Below are 20,912 nucleotides of genomic sequence, written 5' to 3'. Positions count from 1 at the left end.
ATTCACAAATAGCAGTGTCATATCAAGGTGCCATTTTGTGTTTGACCATTTGTTAGAGTGTTTGCTTACCATGTAGAACTGAGAGGGTCTTAAAATGCCTATGAAACCATAAAATAGTCATGGAGCAAACAGGGAAGAGCATTTCCCTGTGTCACTTTGTCCCAGCTGAAAAGGCATGTGTGGTTGTGAGGCTGAAGAAGCATGAAGCTGACTACCAATTGTGGTCAGGTTTTTTGAGAGGATTTACTCAACCCCACCTCTTTCAGAATGTCAGTCTTTCTTTGGAGCCATCAGCCAGCCTTGGGGCAGAACAGGGCTTTTAGCTAACTGAGGGCTGAGTTGGAGTAACAAAAAACTACCACAAATTCCCATTAGAGGAACTTCTCCTGAGCTGAGCTGTGGAGTCTGTGCATTGCTGCTGAACCAAGAGGTTCTGCAGGGCTTGGTCCCTTCAGCTTGGTCTGCACCTGGGGCTCTTTGGGTTTAAGCTGAATGCCACAAAATGTGGGACTAACAGTGACTTCCTCAGGGCCATCTGCCAGGGAAGCCCAGGGAATTGGTGCTTCCTGGCTGGGATGCTGTAAGCAAGACTGAATTCAGTCTTTTCTATGTTGGATCATTCTAATATAATTATTCTCCCCAGTGATTGCATTGAAAATTACAAGGAACAACCTTTTGGGGTGGACCCACATAGGACCTGATAGCCTGCTCAGTGTACTTAAAAAAAAGGCCTGGAACTTGCAGATAAAGTAATAAATATTAATAAATTATTAAACAAAAATTAATAAATCATGGTGCTGTTATGAACAGCCTTTAAATACTGACTTGAATCCATACAAATAGCTCAGTCTGAAAATAGCAAAACAGCAGTGCCAGGGCTGTGTATTTGGTTTTTAAGTGCTAGAAAAAGCTGCTATTATTTTTCCTAAATTTATATTTATTTTAGTTTTTCCCTTTATTTTTCTATTTATTTCCTCCCTTATTTATTTTCCCCTTCACTCATTTTTGCCTGTATTACTCATTTCCATTTTCCCCCTTAATTAATTTTTCACCTTTATTTATGTTTTCCCCTTCATTTATTTTACTTGTAGTTTTTTTCCTTTTTGTTACTTCCCCCTAGTTTTTCCACCTCCCACTGTTTTTTTTCTCTTCCTTTGTTTCTCCTCCCCGTTGTTTTTTCTCTGTCCCATTTTCCCTCCCTTTACTTTTCCCTTATTTATTTATTTATACACCCTCTTCTTTATTCATTTCCCATAATCTATTTTCCATTCCTTACTAATTTCCCCAATTACTTTTTTTTCCTCACCTATTGTTTTTTTCTCTCTCCTATTTTCCTTCCCTTTGCTTTTCCCATATTTATTTATGCACCCTCTTCTTTATCCATTTCCCATAATCTATTTTCCAGCTCCTTACTAATTCCCAATTACTTTTTTTCCCCCACCCATTTATTTTTCCCTTTACCATTTCCCAACCCCCTTTTACTGTCTTTTTTGTTTTGTTGTTGTTATTTACCTAATTGCTATCTATCTATATCGATCTATATCTATCTATATATATATATATCTTATGTCCATCTATCTATCTAATCAATCAATCTATCTATCTATCTATCTATCTAATCTATCTCTATCTATATCGATCTATATCTATCTATATATATATATATATATCTTTATCTATCTAATCTAATCTATCTATCTAATCTGTCTATCTATATATCTATATATCTCTATCTATATCTGTATATATCTATATATCTTATATCTATCTGTATCTGTATCTATCTGTGTGGGGAGGGGTGTTTAATCTTATTTTCGGTCGCTATTTTCCGCTGTTTTCCTGCATCCCGAGGGTCCCGGATCCCCCCGCGCGGGAAAACCCCGCCGTCCGCGCAGATGTGACGTCACAAGCCCCGCCCCTCCCGACCACGCCCCTTTCCCGCCTGGCGGCACCGCCCCTTTCGCGCTGACGGGAGGCGTGTCCCGCCGCGGCCGCCGTACGCGCGATGTGGCCGGGGCGGGCGCGGCTCCACGTCAGCCATCGCCGGAGCGGCAGCGCCGCGGGCTCAGCTCCGCACCGAGACCGGCCCGACCCCTCCGCCCGGTACGGAGCCGCACGGCTGGCCCTCGGAGCGGCGGCCTCGCGGGGCCGGGGGGAGGGGGCGGGAGCCGCTTCTCCGCTGGGCGCCGCAAGGCCCGAGGCCTCAGGGCCCCCATGTTGCCGGTGGCCCCGGCAGGGCCCCGGGGCGCGGGCGGCTCTGGGAGGGTTTGTGGCGTGGAGAGAGCTGCGGGGCTCGGGGCTCCCTCACGGGAATGGCAGGCGGACACGGGCACTGAGGGAAGTTTTGCCTCGTAGCTTAAAATGCCCGGGTTTGGAGTGGAAGTAGGAGCTGGGACACGAAGGGAGAAATAGCCCTCAGCCGGCTGGAAATTTGTGGGGATTTTTAGCAAACATTTTGCACGCTCTGTGTTATAGCTGTGCGTCAGTAGAGCGGTGCATCCCCGAGGTTTGGGTTCATTGGGTGCCCCCGTTGCTCCGGCTCCCCGGGGATGTAGGTGGCGAGCAGGCGTGGCTTTGCCTTCCTGCGCTCTGTAAACTCTAACTTTCGATTCCCGTGGGGTCTGGTTGTGGTGCTCCATCCCTGGACGTGTTCGAGCCAGGTTGGATGGGGCTCTGAGCAGCCTGGTTTGGAATGAATTCATCTTTAAAGCCCCTTCCGACCCCAACCCTTCAGTGACTCCCACAGGGGACAGAGATGTTACTGCTGGAGAGTTAAAGCAGCACCAGATCTGTGTCCGTGTGGGCTCTCAGGGTCTCTGATTTCAACTCTTTGTGCCTTGCAAGGAGGAAAACGGGATGGTGGTTTTCCCTGCCAGATCTCCCAGCTCGGTGTTTCAGGAGAGTTGTTTTTCATTGCTGCTTTTCAGAGCCCAAAGTGCACTTATTTATCACTCTTCAGAGATATGTTTGACCGTGATTTTGGAAATTTCTGCAGCTGAGATCTCTGTGTGAGTAAAGAAACGTGCCCTGCTTTCACAAGGATCTGCTTTATGGTCTGTGTGAATTCTTCTTGTAGGTGAAGGTGCCGGCTGCAGGGCTTTGAGGCAGGAATTCTGGGTAACTGCACAGGGAGTGTAAGCAAAAAAGCTGCTGCTGAGGCAAGAAAGCACTTGGGAAAGCCCTCTGAGATCATCAGATCCAACCTTTGACTGATCACCACCTTTGTCAACTGGAGCATGGCACTAAGGGCCACATCCAGTCATTCCTTGAACGAGTGGTTTATGTAGATATTTGTAAGCAACAAAGTTAAGGAATCTAGGCCTTAAAATACAGAAATTCATAATGGGAAGAGGAGAGTTTCTTTAAACATTTGTGTTGCAATTATTTTTTGGGGTGATTGTTTTGGTGCTGATTGATGTGAGTTGTTTTCTTGTGTGGAGAAAGAGACAGCAGCCCAGCTCAGCACAACTTCCCTGCTCTCTGTTCAGGGTGATGTTCTCTGCGTGCCCCTTTGATGAGAAAAGGGAGTCTCAGACTTCCAGACAATTAGTATCAATAAAAGCTGATTTATTTTTGACACAATTTCTGTAAAAAGTACAAACTGGCTCATGTAATAAACAGTAACAGTTTTCTTTGCTGTGCTTGTCAGTGTGGTATCACAGCATTAGCCAAGCAAGCTCAGGCTTGAGCATTTTTCATTACCTAAGAAATAGAATAAAAAGGTTGATTTGATCCTAGATGTCTATTACATAAAGAATAAACAAACATGAGAATGAGGATTGATACAACAAAAGGGTTGATTTGATCCTAGATATCTATTACGCAAGGAAAAAAAACAAACATGAGAATGAGAATTGAGCTTAATAGCAGATTTCATTACCTGGACTGTCAGGCACACAGCAGCTTTGATAGATCTGTAGCCTTCTTGTCCTTTTTCACCATAAAATGACTTGATTTCCTCATTAGTGTCTAGTGGAGACAGTAGAGTTGAGCTGACCTGATGATCCCTGGCAGGTAAAATGCTTCTCTCTCCATCTTTCTCTTCTCTCCCATCCTTGGTTTTTGCTCTCTTTGATCTCATGCTCATCTTCAAAGCCTCCTGCATAAACTGATTCAGCTTGTTAATTGAGTCCAGAACTTTATCTTTTCGTTTTTTCTTCTTTCTGTGAAGTTTTTCAGCTAATTTTGCAGCTTGGGTCATTCACCTGGAGGAACACAGGAGTACAGGAGCTGGGATCAGGGAATGACTCCAGGAGGGAGAAGCTGCTGCATCCATCCTGCAAGCCTTTAAGTCAGTTATAATAATGCTTTTGTGTTTGTTAATAAAGTCTTTTAACTTTGGGATGGTTTTGTTTGCTTGGTTTTTAGGTTGTCTGACATTGTGTGAAAATATTTCTTCCCTTGAGAGAGCTGCTGTAACCGAGAGCCATGACTGCTGCAGAGAACGTGTGTTACACATTGATCAACGTCCCCATGGATTCAGAGCCACCTTCTGAAATCAGCTTAAAAAATGACCTAGGCAAGTATTGGCAGTGACTGATGGATGCTCCATCTTACCTGAATTATTCTCTCATAGTGCCTTTCCTCGAGTATTGTTTACATTTTGTAAGCTGAAACAAGTCAGTTTCATGTTTATTTTCTGTTGAGTTCTGGAATATGTCTGTTCCTCTGTTTGATGTGCTTTGACAAACTTCATGATATTGTTTTATGTGCTTTGGTGTACTCCACAGTCTGGGAAAATCTGAAATCTTTTTTTTTTTTGGGAGTTTTAATACCTGCTTGGGCTAAGGCAGATTTGAGCAGATTTTTTTGGAATAAGCAACAAATTGTGTTGTCACTCATTCAATGCACTGTGGGATCTCATATATGTGTGACTCCAGGGCACATTGTAGTATCCTGGTACAAATTTAAGCATTAAAACAGCCTTGGGATTTGAACTCTTTCAATTCCAATATATTGATCTGCTGATTAGTCCATGAATTCCATGCTTATTTTTAAATATCTCTTGCTTCCTCTTTATTCTTTAATAGAAGTAAAGGGAAGGATTTTATTGATGTGCTGTATTTCACCCCTTCAGAGGAGTTTGTGTCTTCTGACACTGAGGATCAATATTCCTGTTAAAGTAGCTGTGACATGTCAGCCTCGCTCACTTCATTTCCTCCTGTAGAAAAAGGAGATGTCAAGTTGAAGACAGAGGCCTTGAAGAAGGTGATCATTATGATTCTGAATGGTGAGAAGCTGCCTGGGCTCCTGATGACCATCATACGTTTTGTGCTGCCTCTCCAAGACCATACCATCAAAAAGCTGCTGCTTGTCTTTTGGGAGATCGTGCCAAAGACCACTCCAGATGGCAGGCTCCTGCAGGAAATGATCCTTGTGTGTGATGCATACCGAAAGGTAACCTCTTGGTTATTTCATTGCTTGTGTTCCTCTGCTGGATCTTTGTACAAGGGACAGCATTTTGTGTTACTGAATAAATATAAACATTGTTTATGCTCAGCATTTCCATCCTATCAGCTGTGTCTCAGCGCTTCAGAGCTGGTTAACTGCAGATAGGCAGCAGATCTACTACCAAGGAGTTTTGCATTCTTTTAGTGGTACAATTTAACAAAAATGTAGTGCTCTGTTTCCTTGTGAGGGGTAACATAGTTACCATCCTCCAGGAATTTGGACGAGCCATGGGTCATAAAAGGACACTATTGTGATATGTTTGGGAAACACCTTCATAAAGATAATAAGGAGCTTCAGATTTGGGAATGGGTTGGAAACAGATGAGCTTATATATAAAAGAAATTTATATCCAATGTGCAAGAATGCCCACAGGCTGAGCTTTCACAGCCATGGTAATCAGAGTAAACAAACACAATCCAGACAAAAATCCTGCAGGCTTTGTAAGTTTTATTGCACATAAATACATATTTTTAAATATTGTGGGGCAGCAGTGCTTTAGGAAAGCAATAGGAGTATGTGATAGTCTGTGATACATTGTGTAATTGGTTTTAATTAACTGGTGGGATGTCACTGGGGCCAAGTATGAAAAATCCCACCCGATAGTCTTAACAAAATTACAAATACAAAAATTAGAGTGATTTCTGCTAGACAAAATAACATCCTTGTTATCAATCTTTACAGCAGCACAAGCAGTTCTCAGGCACACACAACCTTTACCAGTATATACAAGCACAGTTTTCTGATCAGTGACTGGATGAATTTCAAAGTGACAAATACTCTGTTCAGCGTCTAGACACACATCCTGGGCGGCATTAATATTAATTTCTTGAGAAATAATAAATAAATAATTTCTTGAGAAAACAGTGAGATGTCTTTGGGAATGTTGGGAGCTTGTACCATGGGAGAGCTGAGTGTGGGAGAGGGTGGTAAGTGCATTCATCTGGAGAGTCTGGCATTTCAGCTACGTTTCCTGTTGCTTTTAGGATCTCCAGCACCCCAACGAGTTTATCAGAGGCTCCACCCTGCGCTTTCTGTGCAAGCTGAAGGAGGCTGAGCTGCTGGAGCCCCTGATGCCGGCCATCCGCGCGTGCCTGGAGCACCGGCACAGCTACGTGCGCCGCAACGCCGTGCTGGCCATCTACACCATCTACAGGTACGCACCAACCGGGCACAGCTTTGGAGAGCTCAGAGATTTAGCACTCCCTAGACTGCTGGTCAGAACTTCTATGTTTGTTTGCCTTTTCTCCTCTGTTTTATGGGCATCCCTGGGTTTTACTCCGCTCTTAATTACGTTTTTTTCTTCTAAAGGAACTTTGAACATCTTATACCTGATGCTCCTGAACTGATCCATGATTTCTTGGTGAATGAGAAAGATGCAAGCTGCAAAAGAAATGCATTTATGATGCTAATTCATGCAGATCAGGTAAGGATACCTGCCCTCAAAGTCATTTGGTTTAATAATTGTAAATATGGTGGGTAACTAGCCAGTAGTTTGTTGATAGTATAAACTACTTGTATTCATAAAAAACCCCATGTATGGTAGTGTTAATGCTTTTGTGGGCTATTTGGTACTGATAATGTAGGTTTTTAGTGCTCTCTTTATTTTAAAGGAGAACTACTCTATTTGGTGAAGGTGCTGAAAAATGTGAGCATAACCTCACTGAGAAGTAGTCCATTATCTGCTGTTCTAAAGCTTTTGTAGTTACATGAGAAAGAAATGGTAGTGTCTGTTTAGTGTTTTGGATCACTTGTTCTACAGGCAATTGCCTTTTTTGCATAATTACCATTCGTTTGTCTCTCTTTTTGCCCTCTATAGACAGGATGGATTATTTTGCTCTTTAGGTCTACAGTGTTTTCCTAAATTGTTGAAGCATTGCATAAAGGCTGTTTTGTATTTTGATTTTTAGCATGTGTTTTTATTTAAAATTCAACTGAGTGGGCAAACTCTGAATAATATAAAATAATTTATTTTCTTTGTAGGATCGAGCTTTGGATTATTTGAGTACCTGTATTGACCAAGTGCAGACCTTTGGTGACATACTGCAATTGGTTATTGTTGAACTAATTTACAAGGTAAAAGGGAAATGTTGTGGCACATTTAAAATAAATGGCACATGTTAATTTATAGAATTATATTAGACTGTTTTTAAAAAGGGATAGAATATTGCTGGAAAAGGGTTTAGCTGACTTCTTGTTCATGTCAGGAATATGTCATTGCTTAATAGAGCTCAATAAATCTTGTCTCTTGAAATGATAAAGAGCTCAAGTGTGCACTGTACAGAGCAATAAGTCTCACCAGATTTGCTGTGATGGGGACAATATTATCAGAGTGCTCTTCGTGGGCATGAGCAGGCCATCTCTTACAGAGGCTGTTAGAGGCTCTGCCCTTCCTTTTGATGGGAGATTTTAAGACTGTAGCATTGCTCAGAGTTGTTGAGAACAGCTTTTGAAATTAGAGTTTTACAGCTGTGAATGACACTTCCTGTCACCAGAAAATGCTGTTAATTTTCTCCTCTCTGTGAGATAGTGGAGCAGGTGAGCTGTAGGATTGCTCTTTTCTTTGTGTGCCAACTGTGGATCATTCTTTTATCGAGGTCTGTCACGCGAATCCATCGGAGAGAGCTCGGTTCATTCGCTGCATCTACAACCTGCTGCAGTCCTCCAGTCCTGCAGTGAAGTATGAGGCTGCAGGTACTCTGGTTACACTCTCCAGTGCACCCACAGCAATCAAGGTATGAAAGGGATGTTTGCAGCTCTTCAGTAGCTTCTAGTGCACTGAGGCGAACGCTGTGTGCTGCATGTTGATACTTGAGAGAGAAGGTTTTAGTAACATTTCTCATATGAAACACTATCTGAAAGTAACTCTTAGAATTGGTCACAAAAAAAGACTGAGCAGACCTGGAGCTAGTGGATTTCATGTCACTTTGGTAGAGCATAATCTTGAATACTGTGCAGACTGTTGGACCAACCTGTGATCTACTTGGCCTAGTTAGCAAAGCAGACTACAGCTGAAGATTTCAGAGATTGGATGAAATTTTTTACTCATGAATGTCACTTATTTCAGACCAGGGTAGAAGCATAAAACAGTGAAGATTCATGTTGATTACTGATTGACCTGGGGTTCTTAGTTTTATATTTCTACAGCTGATGGTTGAGGATCACTTAGAAATTTAGAATTTGTATGGAAATTTAAAAGATAGGTTATGCATAGGATTAGAACATTGTCACTCATAGTTTCCAAAAGTCAGGGGGAGTATGAATTCCAGCATTCTTGGTTTGGCATACTCATTTTGGTGAAGTAGACACACTGTACCTAGAAGCTGTCATTAAAACCTAATCTAGGTAGGCTAATACTGCCAGCTCTTTTAAGTTGGTTTTCATGCCCTGTTGCATATTTCACAGCTGACCCAGAGCATGTCAGATAACCTATCTTACATCTGTCTTTGAATTTGAAGTCAAGTCTGTGTACTGTAAGGTGATGCCATTGTGAGCCTTCATGTGTGATTTTTGTAACATAGTGAACAAAAAATTTTAAACTCTGTTTATAAGGTTAATTTCTGTACCAGCTCTGAGTAGCTGCTTTAATAGTAAAATAGGAGTCTTTTCCTCAATTTCAAAATTTTCCAGTTTATTCTCTTCCTGACTTAAAAAAATGGTTTTGATCCTTTTAATTTTAGGCTGCTGCCCAATGCTACATAGATTTGATCATTAAAGAAAGTGATAATAATGTGAAACTGATTGTCTTGGATCGGTTGATTGAGTTGAAGGAGCATCCCTCCCACGAACGAGTGTTGCAGGTATGTTGCTGTCTCTTTTCCTGCAAGCCTTAGGAAAGAAAAGCCTTCAATAACAAATCTCCCAGGTTTTTGCAATGAAGAGAAGAACTTCTGAAGTTTCAATTTCCTGTTGGTATGTTTTTGAACACATATTGGATGGACTTCTATGTTTATGACTTGGCTGCTTTTGTTGTCTGCATAAGAATTAACAATGACAAATGCTGTCGTGGTTGTAAGGTTTAATGGTGTAACTGCATAGGAGATGTCTGTGTAAATGTATTAAATGAACACTGAGAAGTTCTAATGCCTGCTGCTTGCTTGGCAGTACATCATATATTATGTATCCAGAAAGGCTTTGAAAATCATTGAGGACTGAAAATTAGAATTGTATGAAGAGGAAGCAATTTAAAATGGCAAAATACTTGACTTTGTTATTGTTTCAGGATCTGGTTATGGACATCCTCAGAGTGTTGAGCACCCCAGATCTAGAAGTGCGCAAAAAGACCCTTCAGCTGGCTCTGGATCTTGTGTCTTCAAGAAATGTGGAGGAGGTAAATTATATGTGCTTTTGATTCATTACACTATTTTCTTTCTTTTGAAAAATGTCACTTTTTAAAAAATTTGATTTGATCTTTTCTGCAGCTTGTGATTGTTCTGAAGAAGGAAGTGATTAAAACTAATAATGTGACAGAGCATGAGGATACAGACAAGTACAGACAGCTGCTGGTTCGGACACTGCATTCCTGCAGTGTTCGCTTCCCAGACATGGCTGCCAATGTTATTCCAGTGGTATGCAAATATTTCATTGTGTTCTCATTGCATGTGTTACACCTGTACCCAACACCTGCAGAATTGCTGGAGCTGAGGTGTTCCTCATAGTGGCCTCATAATGAACCTCACAAGAACCAATGCTATTTTTAGTTCCTAAAGAAACATAGGACTTTTGATGCTGTAATTTTTTGTTTTTCTGAGACTGTTAATATATTTTTGAAGAACATGAGCTGAAGAGCACCTTTAAAAGTGCAATAATTTGGATCACTAGAAAAACAGTTTGGGAATGCAATAATTGGTACTTGTTTGGAATATGCTTAAGGTTGTTTGACTTCATGTTTTTTTCACTGGAGATACATAAGGAGTTTTATTTTTCTGAACATAGAAGGGAAGTATTATTGTACAAACTTCTCTGTTTGTGCTGATGTTCAATCTTTCCTGGCAGCTGATGGAGTTCCTTAGTGACAACAACGAAGCGGCAGCCGCCGATGTCCTGGAGTTTGTGCGGGAAGCGATCCAGAGATTTGAAAACCTCAGACCTCTTATTGTTGAGAAGATGCTTGAAGTCTTTCATGCTATTAAATCTGTCAAGTGAGTCCAGAATATGATATCAAACAGACTTGGGAGCACCTGTGGCTCACTTGCATTGAATGTATATTATCATTAAATATGTACCAAAATCCACATTATCCACACAGAGTGACTGTGAGCCTAGATATTTTGAGGTAGGAGATTTCTAGGTACAGCTTTCTTCTTGCCTGTTTGTGCAAGAGGTAAATTGGGCATTTGTTACATTGAATAAATGCAAAATGAAATAAATTCAATTTCCATTTCTATAATGCACTTGATAATTGTAATTCTCCTTGCTCGGATGTAGTGTTGTTGATGAAGGCCAAACATAAAGTAATATATTTACTAAAACAGAATTCCTAAGGAATTTGCACTTGTAGGCAACTGGAAATACTGTACATTTATTAGAAAGCCTAATCTAACATAGACTGAGCTTTACAAAGTATAAAGCTATTTTAGTACCTTTCAGGGCTCTAAAAACTTTGCTTGCTGATGGATCTGTAAAGGTTAAGTCATATGAGAATTTCTCTGTGTCAGAAGAGCACTTTGTCATTCTCCTAATACACAGAAAATTCTGAATCCCATCTCCATTGTAATCTCATTAAGTGGGGGAAAAAATCCCTCTGAAGCTTTGCTATTCTTTTCCTAATCTTCATTCTTGTTCTGGTTTTTCATTTTCTCCTGTATAATGGAAAAATGAGTTTGTCTCAGTTAAATGGAGAATTTAGAGCTGACTTTGTTCACATGCAGTGGAGTATTTCATTATGATCCCAATGAAATTTAATTTTGTGTATTTCAGGTTTAAAATGGCAATTAAAATGTAGCAGAGAATATATCTAATTTGATGTAGTTTTTCATGAGTTTACTAAGGCTTAAAAGATAATTGCTTTTGATTTAACCTGCTTTTGTCAGTTGTGTCCTTTTGAATTTGTCAAGACTGGCCTTTACTACCTGATAAATCACTTTAAATCACTTTTCTTGGTGCTGATTTGAGTATATCACGAAAGCATGATTTAAATTACTGTTCTTGTCTCAGGATTTATCGAGGAGCATTATGGATCCTTGGAGAATATTGCAGCACAAAGGAGGATATACAAAGTGTAATGACAGAGGTTCGCAGATCACTCGGAGAGGTGTGTATGTTTTGGGGTTTTTGTGTTTCCTGGCTCTTTGTGGTTTTTCCTGCCATTATGCAGTGGGTTTTCTAAGAAAAAGTATTTTAGAAAGATCAAGTAATATGTAACAGTGTTTTGAGGACTTGTGTACTGGCATTTGCACAGAAAATCTTAAGTAAAAAGCAGTCAGGGTTTTGCATTCATTACTCATTTTTTTCAAGTAGCATACTTGAGCTGAGAATAAGTGATATCTGTTACAAGAAAAGTTGGGAAATTCCTTATTTCAGAAAATTATGGCAGCTTTATGATATGATTTAATTATATCCAGTAGCAAAGAAAAAATGCCTTCAGTTTGTGTTGTTCTGAGAGCAATACTTCTCTAACAAAATCTAGTTCATCAATGAGAGCTTTATTGCATGTATAGGAAGCTTCTGTGTGTATTTCAATATCTGCTTATTTCCTCAAATTCTCCCCGAACTGATGCAGTGTAGCTGACCTTTTGGTTATAAAACCAATATTTAGAACCTTTGGTTATAAAACCATTACCTCAGTAATGCAGATAATTTTTATTAAAACCTATGGAACAAAAATATATCTTTTCTTTTAATTGTAACAGTTGCTTCCTGCTCATTTTTAGATCCCAATAGTAGAATCTGAAATCAAGAAAGAAGCTGGTGAGCTCAAACCTGAAGAAGAGGTGTCTGTGGGTCCAGCCCAAAAATTAGTGACAGAGATGGGCACTTATGCAACACAAAGTGCTCTTAGCAGTTCCCGACCTGCCAAAAAGGAAGAAGACAGGTATTTGTGATTTCATGCTTGGCCAGGAATGACTTGGTTAATTTTTATCTTTGTTTATTTGAGTGGTGTTATCTGTCATACAGAGTTCAGTGGTTGAGGGAGTTTCCTGTTTTAATCCTAGCTAGATAGAATAGGAAGTTGCCTGATTGCTTAGGATTTGTAATCAAAGCTTAGTGTATAAATAAGTGCTTTATTAATTATGATGTCCTGAATTCTAGTTGATTTTTTTTACATATAAAGTTCTCTCACAGTTTTAGTTGGATACAGAGATAGTGCCTTTAGATTAAAATATTTTCTTCCTTTTATATCACGTTGCATTCCTACACCTCTCTCTCCCTAGTCCACATGGAAATGACTGTGGTGACTTGTGAAAATCTCTGTATCTAGAAAATTACATTGAGAAGGAAAACACTCAACCTTGTGAGGTGTTTCAAACTTGTTTTGCTTGTACAGTATGAAGGTTAAGAGAAGTAGGCTGAAGATTGTCATCCAGAAGTAGTTTTCTGAGGATCATTTGTCTTTGCAGACCTCCCTTACGAGGATTCTTGCTGGATGGAGATTTCTTTGTTGCAGCTTCCCTTGCTACAACTTTAACCAAGATTGCTTTGCGTTATGTGTCCCTAGTTCAGGAAAAGAAGAAACAAAATGTGAGTCATCTCTTGTGTTTTCACATTTAAGGAACAGCTGCTTTTTGCCTCTTTTCTTTTCAAAAGATGCAAAATGGGTTAAGTCCAAAGTGAAGTGCCAGTTATGTGATTGGATAATAATGATTAGTTTGGATCACAAACAGGACCTGCTGCTTTCCAGCCATTCTATCTAGACAGTCTCTAAATCATTCTGCTTGGTTTCAGATAACAAATGCTAAAAAACTAAGTAATCTCTTCAGAGATGTTATGGTTTGATTAATATGCACCTTTTCCTAAATAAGTCAGAAGTCAACATTTCTTTAAAGCTGTGGCAAATGCAATAACCTTCTTCCATTCTCTTTGTGCTCCTTCTCAGTCCTTTAATGCTGAAGCAATGCTGCTGATGGCCACAATTCTCCACTTGGGAAAGTCTTCTCTTCCCAAGAAGCCAATTACAGATGATGATGTGGATCGTATTTCGTTGTGTCTGAAAGTGTTGTCAGAATGTTCTCCTCTCATGAATGACATTTTCAACAAAGAATGCAGGCAGTCCCTCTCTCACATGCTGTCAGCCAAGCTAGAAGAGGAGAAACTTTCCCAGAAGGTGAGCTGTTATCAGTGTGTAACCATAAACACTTGGAGTTTTACAGGTGTTCACATCCAAGCTGGTCTCAGAAATGTCACCATTTGACTCTGTGTAGGTGAGCCATTAGTTGACTTTTTCTGTGCTAAGGAATGGAATTCACTGTGAATTCTTGAATTGCTCTCTTCCTGCAGAAAGAATCTGAGAAGAGGAATGTGACAATTCAGCCAGATGATCCCATTTCCTTCATGCAGCTTACTGCTAAAAATGAAATGAGCTCAAAAGAAGACCAGTTCCAGCTTAGCCTTCTTGCAGCAATGGGAAACACACAGAGGAAAGAGGCTGCTGATCCTCTTGCTTCCAAACTTAATAAGGTAGTGGGAAATCAGTGCTTTAATTGTATACATGGGATCATTTTGGGAATTGCAGACTGCAACTGATGAACCAGACTGTGCTGCTTGATTGGGAAGACACAATTGTATTCTGATGAGGAGAAAAAGAAAACCACTTGTGCTTATAGTTGTTACCTTCTCAAATGGGGAGAGGAAGAACCAAAAGGAAACTTGGAGAGTGCTCAGCTGGTGAAACGTGGAGAAGAAATTAGGGTTTGCTGCTTTGAAATCCCAGTAAAGTTCATGGGGAAGGTTGCAAGGATGCCAGAAGTAATTAAGATCCCCTTTCTTTGGCTGCTGTATCCTATTGCCAAGTGCAATGCATCCTTATTTCACTCTTTATGCCTTTTTTTTTCTGTAGATTAGCAGAACCTGCTGAGGAGGTTTAAAGAGAGGCAATCACTTGAGTAATTCATTAGTTAAGAGTTAAACCCCCAGACTTTGAAAGAACAGATGAATTCTTTTTGATGTTTAAAATTACCTTTTCATATTAAGTCAGCATTTCTTTGTGCTGCTGATCATCTTAAGAATAAATAGCATTACAGTTCATATTTTAGCAACTTATTAGTTCAGAATTCATTTCATCTGGAGGGGTTTATATGTGTATAGAAATATATAGTGTGTATGCAGGGGCACATGTGAAGGAAGGCAACTTGTTTTGGAGGCCCATATTAAATAATAATCAATTTAAGTGTACTTTATTCTTATTTTTTGTCATTGTTTGAATGATTGTGTGTTTTAAACTGCTTTCTGAGGAGGTGAATCCCTTGGCTTGTGTGACAGGTGACTCAGCTGACAGGTTTCTCAGACCCTGTGTATGCAGAAGCCTATGTCCATGTCAATCAGTATGACATTGTGCTGGATGTGCTCGTGGTCAACCAGACCAGTGACACCCTGCAGAACTGCACCCTGGAGCTGGCCACGCTGGGTAAGGAGGGCTGCATGCTGCAAAAAAGCAGCTCTGAGCTTCTGGGAATTGGGCATTACCCTACTGTAAGGAATTCCTGAAACACTTCCAAAGTGATGCCAGCTAGTCACATTTTGAATGCCTTTAGAGATATATTGGTTTAAATATTTGGTGGAAGTTTGTATGTACTGACAATGCAATCTGATGATATAAACCATAGCCAGATTTTATCACTAAAAACATAGTGTTCCATTTCCGCTTCTCCTTTTTTTCTGATATATAGACAGGTTTTTTGATGTACTTATTTTTCATTGTGCTGCTACCATAGACAGGAAAATAAAAATAGGTCAAAATCCCAACTGGTATGGAGCAGAAAGCCATCTGCCCTAGGTGGTTTTTGCACTCAGCCTGAAGCACTTAAATACTGCATTTACTCAACTGAAACCATTCCCTATACCAACAGCTGTACCAGAGTCTTGCTTGGACAATACTGAGGCTTCATTAACTTCTCTTAGAGGAGTCACTGGAGCACATAATTCTAGAACAGTAACCAGTTTCTTATTAGTTGTCTTCTGTTTTGGCAGTCAGGAGCTGACATACATTTACAATATGTTAGGAGAACTCATATTATGTACTTTTCACTATAATAAACATGACTGGAGGGGCATAACCTTTCTCCAAAAATTTTGTAAATCATTTGATGAGACTAATGATGGGAATAAATCGAATGGTTGCATTATTTAATAGGTTGTATTTTTTATTTGTCAGCTCAGTAAAGTGGAATTCTGTATTTCCCAGCTGATGTACTGCAAAAGCTGACTTGAGGCATCACTCCCATGTGTGGAGTTCATGCTGCTCATGCTGTGTTCTCAAGTTGCAGTTTAATAGAATTAAGGAGTCTCCAATTGCTTGTTGAAGGATTAGTAAAAATGCATCCCTTAGTGTTTCCTTGGAGCAATTATATTCAGAATCAAGGGGATATTTTGACCTTTTAGTAAATAGCTTGGTGCCTGTAGTGCTGGACATTGTACTTTGGATTTGAGGCACTTGACTATAGGGTTAGGCCTTATGATGATGTCAGTGATTAAAATACAAGGTAGAATTAACCATTTCCTTGTTAAAAATTAATACTAAACTCCATCCAAAGCCCATTTAATTCAGTATTTGCATTTGTTTTCTGTGGGGTTTGGGTGAACACAGCAATATTTTAACTGAAATTGTTATATAATGTAATTTCTCTTGCAATTAGGAAACTATAAAAAAAAAACCAACCAATTCCGAATCAATTAATATTTTTATGGTGGTGTTTAGTGCAGCTGTATAGATGCAAAAATTGAATGACAAGAAAATAAAACCTGTTGTTCAGAAGCTAAGCTCATTGTATACTGCTAGTGTTCCCTGATTTCATCTCCCAATTTCTTTACACAGGTGACTTGAAACTTGTGGAAAAACCATCTCCTCTGACACTTGCTCCACATGATTTTGCAAACATTAAAGCTAATGTCAAAGTCGCTTCTACAGAAAATGGAATCATTTTTGGTAATGTTGGTAAGTAAACAATTTCAGTGTGCAAAATTAACATGAATGCATTGTATTTGTAACTGCTTAATGAGCTCAAAAATAAAGCCCTTCATATTAAAAGAAGAAATTAAATTACAATGTAAGACTATTTTGTGATTATTTAAAAAAAAGCTGTATCACTGTTACTTAAAACCATTGTAGAATGTGCTACCTTTAGGACAATTGTCAGCATGAGATTGAGCAAGGGTTGGCTGTTGTTAACTGGCAGATGGTAGCTCAGCACCCTTATTAAGAGCAAATTCACTTTTTGGAACATTCAGAAGTGGTTTTGTGTGTTCTCTTGCAGTGTACGATGTCTCTGGAGCAGCCAGTGACAGAAACTGTGTGGTTCTCAGTGACATTCACATTGACATCATGGATTACATCCAGCCTGCTTCCTGTACAGATGCTGAGTTCAGACAGATGTGGGCAGAATTTGAGTGGGAAAACAAAGTTAGTTTTTGAGTTTTTTTCTATGTTGCTTTGTTGATGAGATACAATTCTGTCTCTTGTTCTACAGCAGCTCATTGCAACAGCATTGTCTATTGCCACATAAACCTCATTCAACATCCTCATTGGATGCTTGCCTCAAGTAGCTTATTCTCTTACAGCTATCTTATCAGTTTCACCAGCTTAGCAATGCAATAACTGGGGTTTTGGCTTGCAAAAGAGCTTGTGTGCATTGAGCTTTACCTCCTGTATGGAAGCTGTCCAAGCTGACTGGTGATTGCTGTGTATTTTGGCTCAAAGGTGAGATGGCAACAAATTTAGGTTTATGCTGAGGCTGCAGAATTACTCATGCTGCTCAGCCTCTCCAGTTCTAATCACATTGTCCTGTGGGTTGCAAGAGACCTTCTAAAGGTTGTTTAGTCCAGCCCCCTGCCAGGGGGACAGGAACATCTTTCTTTTACCTTGCTACTTTGCAGTACAGCTGTAGCATAAAGTTCTGGGTGCTGTGTAAGACCAGCAAGACAGTGGTTACACTTCTTAGTAACTAGGGTGCCCAAAGCTAAAAGAAAAAAAGGGTTTAAGGGAGATGATATATAAGAATGAAATAGAAGCAGAATGGGAGATACTTTACATGAACTGTAGCCTTGTGTGGTACATAGGTGTGCTCACTTGGGACTAGATTTAAATGTCTCAGGGGAACTTGTGCCCAGTATATTGTAATGGATGATATATGAAGCCTTAGTAGTTTGTAAACTCCTCCTAAGAGAGATGTTAAAAACAATTTAAACAAGGCACATAATATGCAATATGGTAAAGCCAAGGCAGCCCAGAGAGCGTTGTTGCTAGAAGAGGAAGATGAAAGGAATCTTTATCACTGGTTAAAAGCAAACTTTGGACTAGGTGTTGCTTTTTCTTGTTCTGGCAATGTGTAAACTGTATTCAGACAAGGAGTCCACTGTTTGCTGTAGAGAATCTAGATGTTCAACAGAGTATCCTATTCACCCAATAGATTTTAGAAACCATGGTAATAGCATGAAATTTTCCATCTTAACAAGTGGAGGGCAGGAGGGGAAGACTTCCTGTGATGCCACCACATAGTGGGAAGTGCATGCAGCTTACTGAATGTGCTGTTCCTCAAGGAGGAATGTGGAAGTGATCTCCTTTATAGAGCCCTGAAGAAGAGATTTCAGAAATACCTGAGGAGCTAATTAAAGTAATTGCCTTTTTTTTTTTCCTTCTTGAAGGTAACAGTGAATACAAATATCATTGATTTAAATGAATACTTACAGCACATACTGAAGTCAACCAATATGAAATGCCTGACTCCAGAGAAGGTGAGTTATTTCTTGGAGAATTTTAGATAACTTTTTTACTTCCTGTACTTTATTATTTAATTTGTTCAACATTTGTTGTTAATATTCTTCAAATAAATGAAATTAAATGAAACAAAATGAAATAGTACATGTACCTCAAAGCTTTTACTCTGAAATGAGTAGAAGCAGATAAATGTTACCAAAATTCTGTTGTCCCAAGGTGAAAAATCAGAATGTCCATTTTGATTCATAGTAGCTAAGCTGCAGCATAGACTTTATAGGACCATCTGTTTACATAAAGGGTTTTTTTAGTAGCTCCATATTTCTTCCTTCTCTGACAAAATTTACCTTTCTTTTGCCAGTTTAGCCTTTTTGTTGTAAAGCAAAACAAATATATATAATAGCTACTAGCTGTTAAGATAGACCATGTGTGATAGCTATTACATGTGTAGTAACCAAATTTAGTAGCTATTTAACTTCTTTGCCATTTTGCTGTTGATTAAAACAAACCATAGAATGCCCACCTGCCTTGTCTTGATGAATTCTATAGACTGCATAATTCCCAGTATGAATTCTAGAAAAAGGCCCACTGCTGTTTCCCTGTGCATGATTATAAAACATTGCAGGCGAAGAAAGAAGTGTAAACATGACACATTGATAACTGCCTAGAGAACTAATGCTGAACTAAACTGTGTTCAGAGGATTTTGGTTTTTTAAGGGTTCCCATGTGCTTTCCACAGGCCCTTTCAGGCTACTGTGGCTTCATGGCAGCCAATCTTTACGCCCGCTCCATCTTCGGGGAGGACGCCCTGGCCAACGTGAGCATTGAGAAGCCGATCCACCTGGGCCCGGAGGCGCCTGTCACGGGCCACATACGCATCCGGGCCAAGAGTCAGGTATGGGCCTTGCCACCCTCACCCCTTAGGGCAGTGTACCAAGCACTCCCAAACATTACAGACTTTTCACAGTCCTTTCTCCTGGTGCGTTGCCATAAAATTGGCCTTTGCGCCAAGATTTCCCAGTTTTGTCCATAGTACTGCAAATAGGATGTTGTATTTTATTTGCTTTTAAATAATAAATCAAATATGCCCCAGGGTTATATGATGTTTTTCCTACCAAATTGCACATTTCAGTGTCACACAACAAGGAAATTTTATGCATGTGATTGCTATTCACTGATTCTTTTTAAAAACAACAAAAGAAAATCCCAAGGTTTTTAGCAGGAGTTATTTCTGTAGATATGAATCTGCTTTGGCATTTAGAGTTTCTACCTCCCAACTAAAAAAAAAGACTGGGATTTGGGATAAATAAAACAAAAACACCAATGTAAAATAGAAATATTTTCACCAGTGTACAATAAAGGAGTACTTGAGAGTTTTCATATTCAAAGAAAACATTTTGTTTATGTGATGGCACTACAAAGATTTTGGTCTGGTTTAAATTAAAGTTTCTGATATGTTACAGTGCCATTTTTACAGAAGACTGCATTCTATTACATATACCAGCATGGTTGCATCTTGAAATCATTGTGCTATTGAATACGTGGATTTATTCATGCAGTTTCTTTTGATGATTCTTCAGTTTTTGTGCAATATTACTCTGGCTCTGTGATGAAATAATTTTCCATAGCTGTGGTGCACTGAGTGTACTGGTATCAGCACTGGGACTTTCAGCAGTTTAATTTCAGTAACTGGACAGGCAGTTGTCATTTCTCCCCTGGTAGTCTGGGGTGGGAGGTTAAAAGCTTACAATATATTTTAGTCTTTTGCTTTTCATATGGATAACACATGTAACAGTTGCCAGCTCAGTTAAGTTTCATTGTCTCAATAATATATGTAGACCTAACCTTTACCTAGTGATAAGGAAGTGAGCACTATGAAATGTACAAAGATGTGAGCAGCTGGAAATTTCCATGCCATTGATTTAATAGATTTCTATATATGGAATTTCCATTTTAATATAGATGAGAAAAGTTCTTTTCAAGTGAAGTATTTGTGTCATGATTGTTGTTTTCCTTTTCCTTACAGGGAATGGCCCTGAGCCTTGGAGATAAGATCAATCTGTCTCAGAAGAAGACAAGTTTATAAATTTTACCTAATGTCTTTTCAGGTCTTTTACAGTTTAACCTTAGGTATGTGGCTTTTGGGATCCAGAACATCTTATATTCTTCAGTGTTCTGTAATTGTAGAAGCCAAGCTTTTGAGCTGAAAGCATTCCAGCAGATAATTTATAGGTTCTCCATGATTGATATCGGGCAAATTTTAAATCTCCAGGTTTTTTTTTCTTTGTCCTGGAAGTCATGTTTTCTTTGTCTCTAATATATACTGATGCTCACAGTACAATAAACAAGTTATACCAGTACTGCTTTGTCTGTCAGTTATAATCTCTGTATGATCTGATCAGTGTTGAATATCTGTCCAGGGCTACTTGGATACTCTGAGAAAGTTGCTGTCTGTAATAGCTTCAGTGTTTGCAGTAATGACCAGGCCTGAATATGTGAATGTGTGATCATAATTCTTAAAATACTCTGGTATACCTAGGAGAATATAAATTTGCCAGCTAAATTAAAGGCTGCATATTCTAGATGGTAATGTAATAAC

General features: G+C 39.4%; 1 protein-coding gene across 2 annotated transcripts; it reads left to right on the top strand.

Moving 5' to 3' along the window:
• The first annotated feature begins 2,004 nt into the window (after positions 1–2,004).
• COPB1 (COPI coat complex subunit beta 1) lies at positions 2,005–20,673 on the top strand. 2 transcript variants are annotated; one of them, XM_063158525.1, is made up of 22 exons: positions 2,005–2,103; positions 4,369–4,519; positions 5,168–5,397; positions 6,435–6,604; positions 6,760–6,874; positions 7,432–7,524; positions 8,046–8,183; positions 9,129–9,248; positions 9,671–9,778; positions 9,870–10,016; positions 10,444–10,589; positions 11,605–11,701; positions 12,321–12,481; positions 13,008–13,128; positions 13,484–13,711; positions 13,885–14,064; positions 14,866–15,010; positions 16,418–16,537; positions 16,857–17,002; positions 18,244–18,333; positions 19,053–19,208; positions 20,340–20,673. In XM_063158525.1, exons 2-22 carry the CDS (start codon positions 4,429–4,431, stop codon positions 20,397–20,399), a joined length of 2,862 nt encoding a protein of 953 aa, XP_063014595.1. In that variant the 5' UTR covers positions 2,005–2,103; positions 4,369–4,428; the 3' UTR covers positions 20,400–20,673. The 2 variants fall into 2 exon arrangements, with proteins under 2 accessions (XP_063014595.1, XP_063014596.1); XM_063158526.1 differs by lacking the exon at positions 2,005–2,103 and adding an exon at positions 2,884–3,008.
• The last annotated feature ends 239 nt before the right edge of the window (positions 20,674–20,912 follow it).

The sequence above is a fragment of the Melospiza melodia genome, chromosome 6 (genome assembly GCF_035770615.1).
Source record: "Melospiza melodia melodia isolate bMelMel2 chromosome 6, bMelMel2.pri, whole genome shotgun sequence".
Lineage (NCBI taxonomy): Eukaryota > Metazoa > Chordata > Aves > Passeriformes > Passerellidae > Melospiza > Melospiza melodia.
Note: the sequence above shows the minus strand (reverse complement) of the source record. Positions and strands in the feature narration are given on the sequence as shown.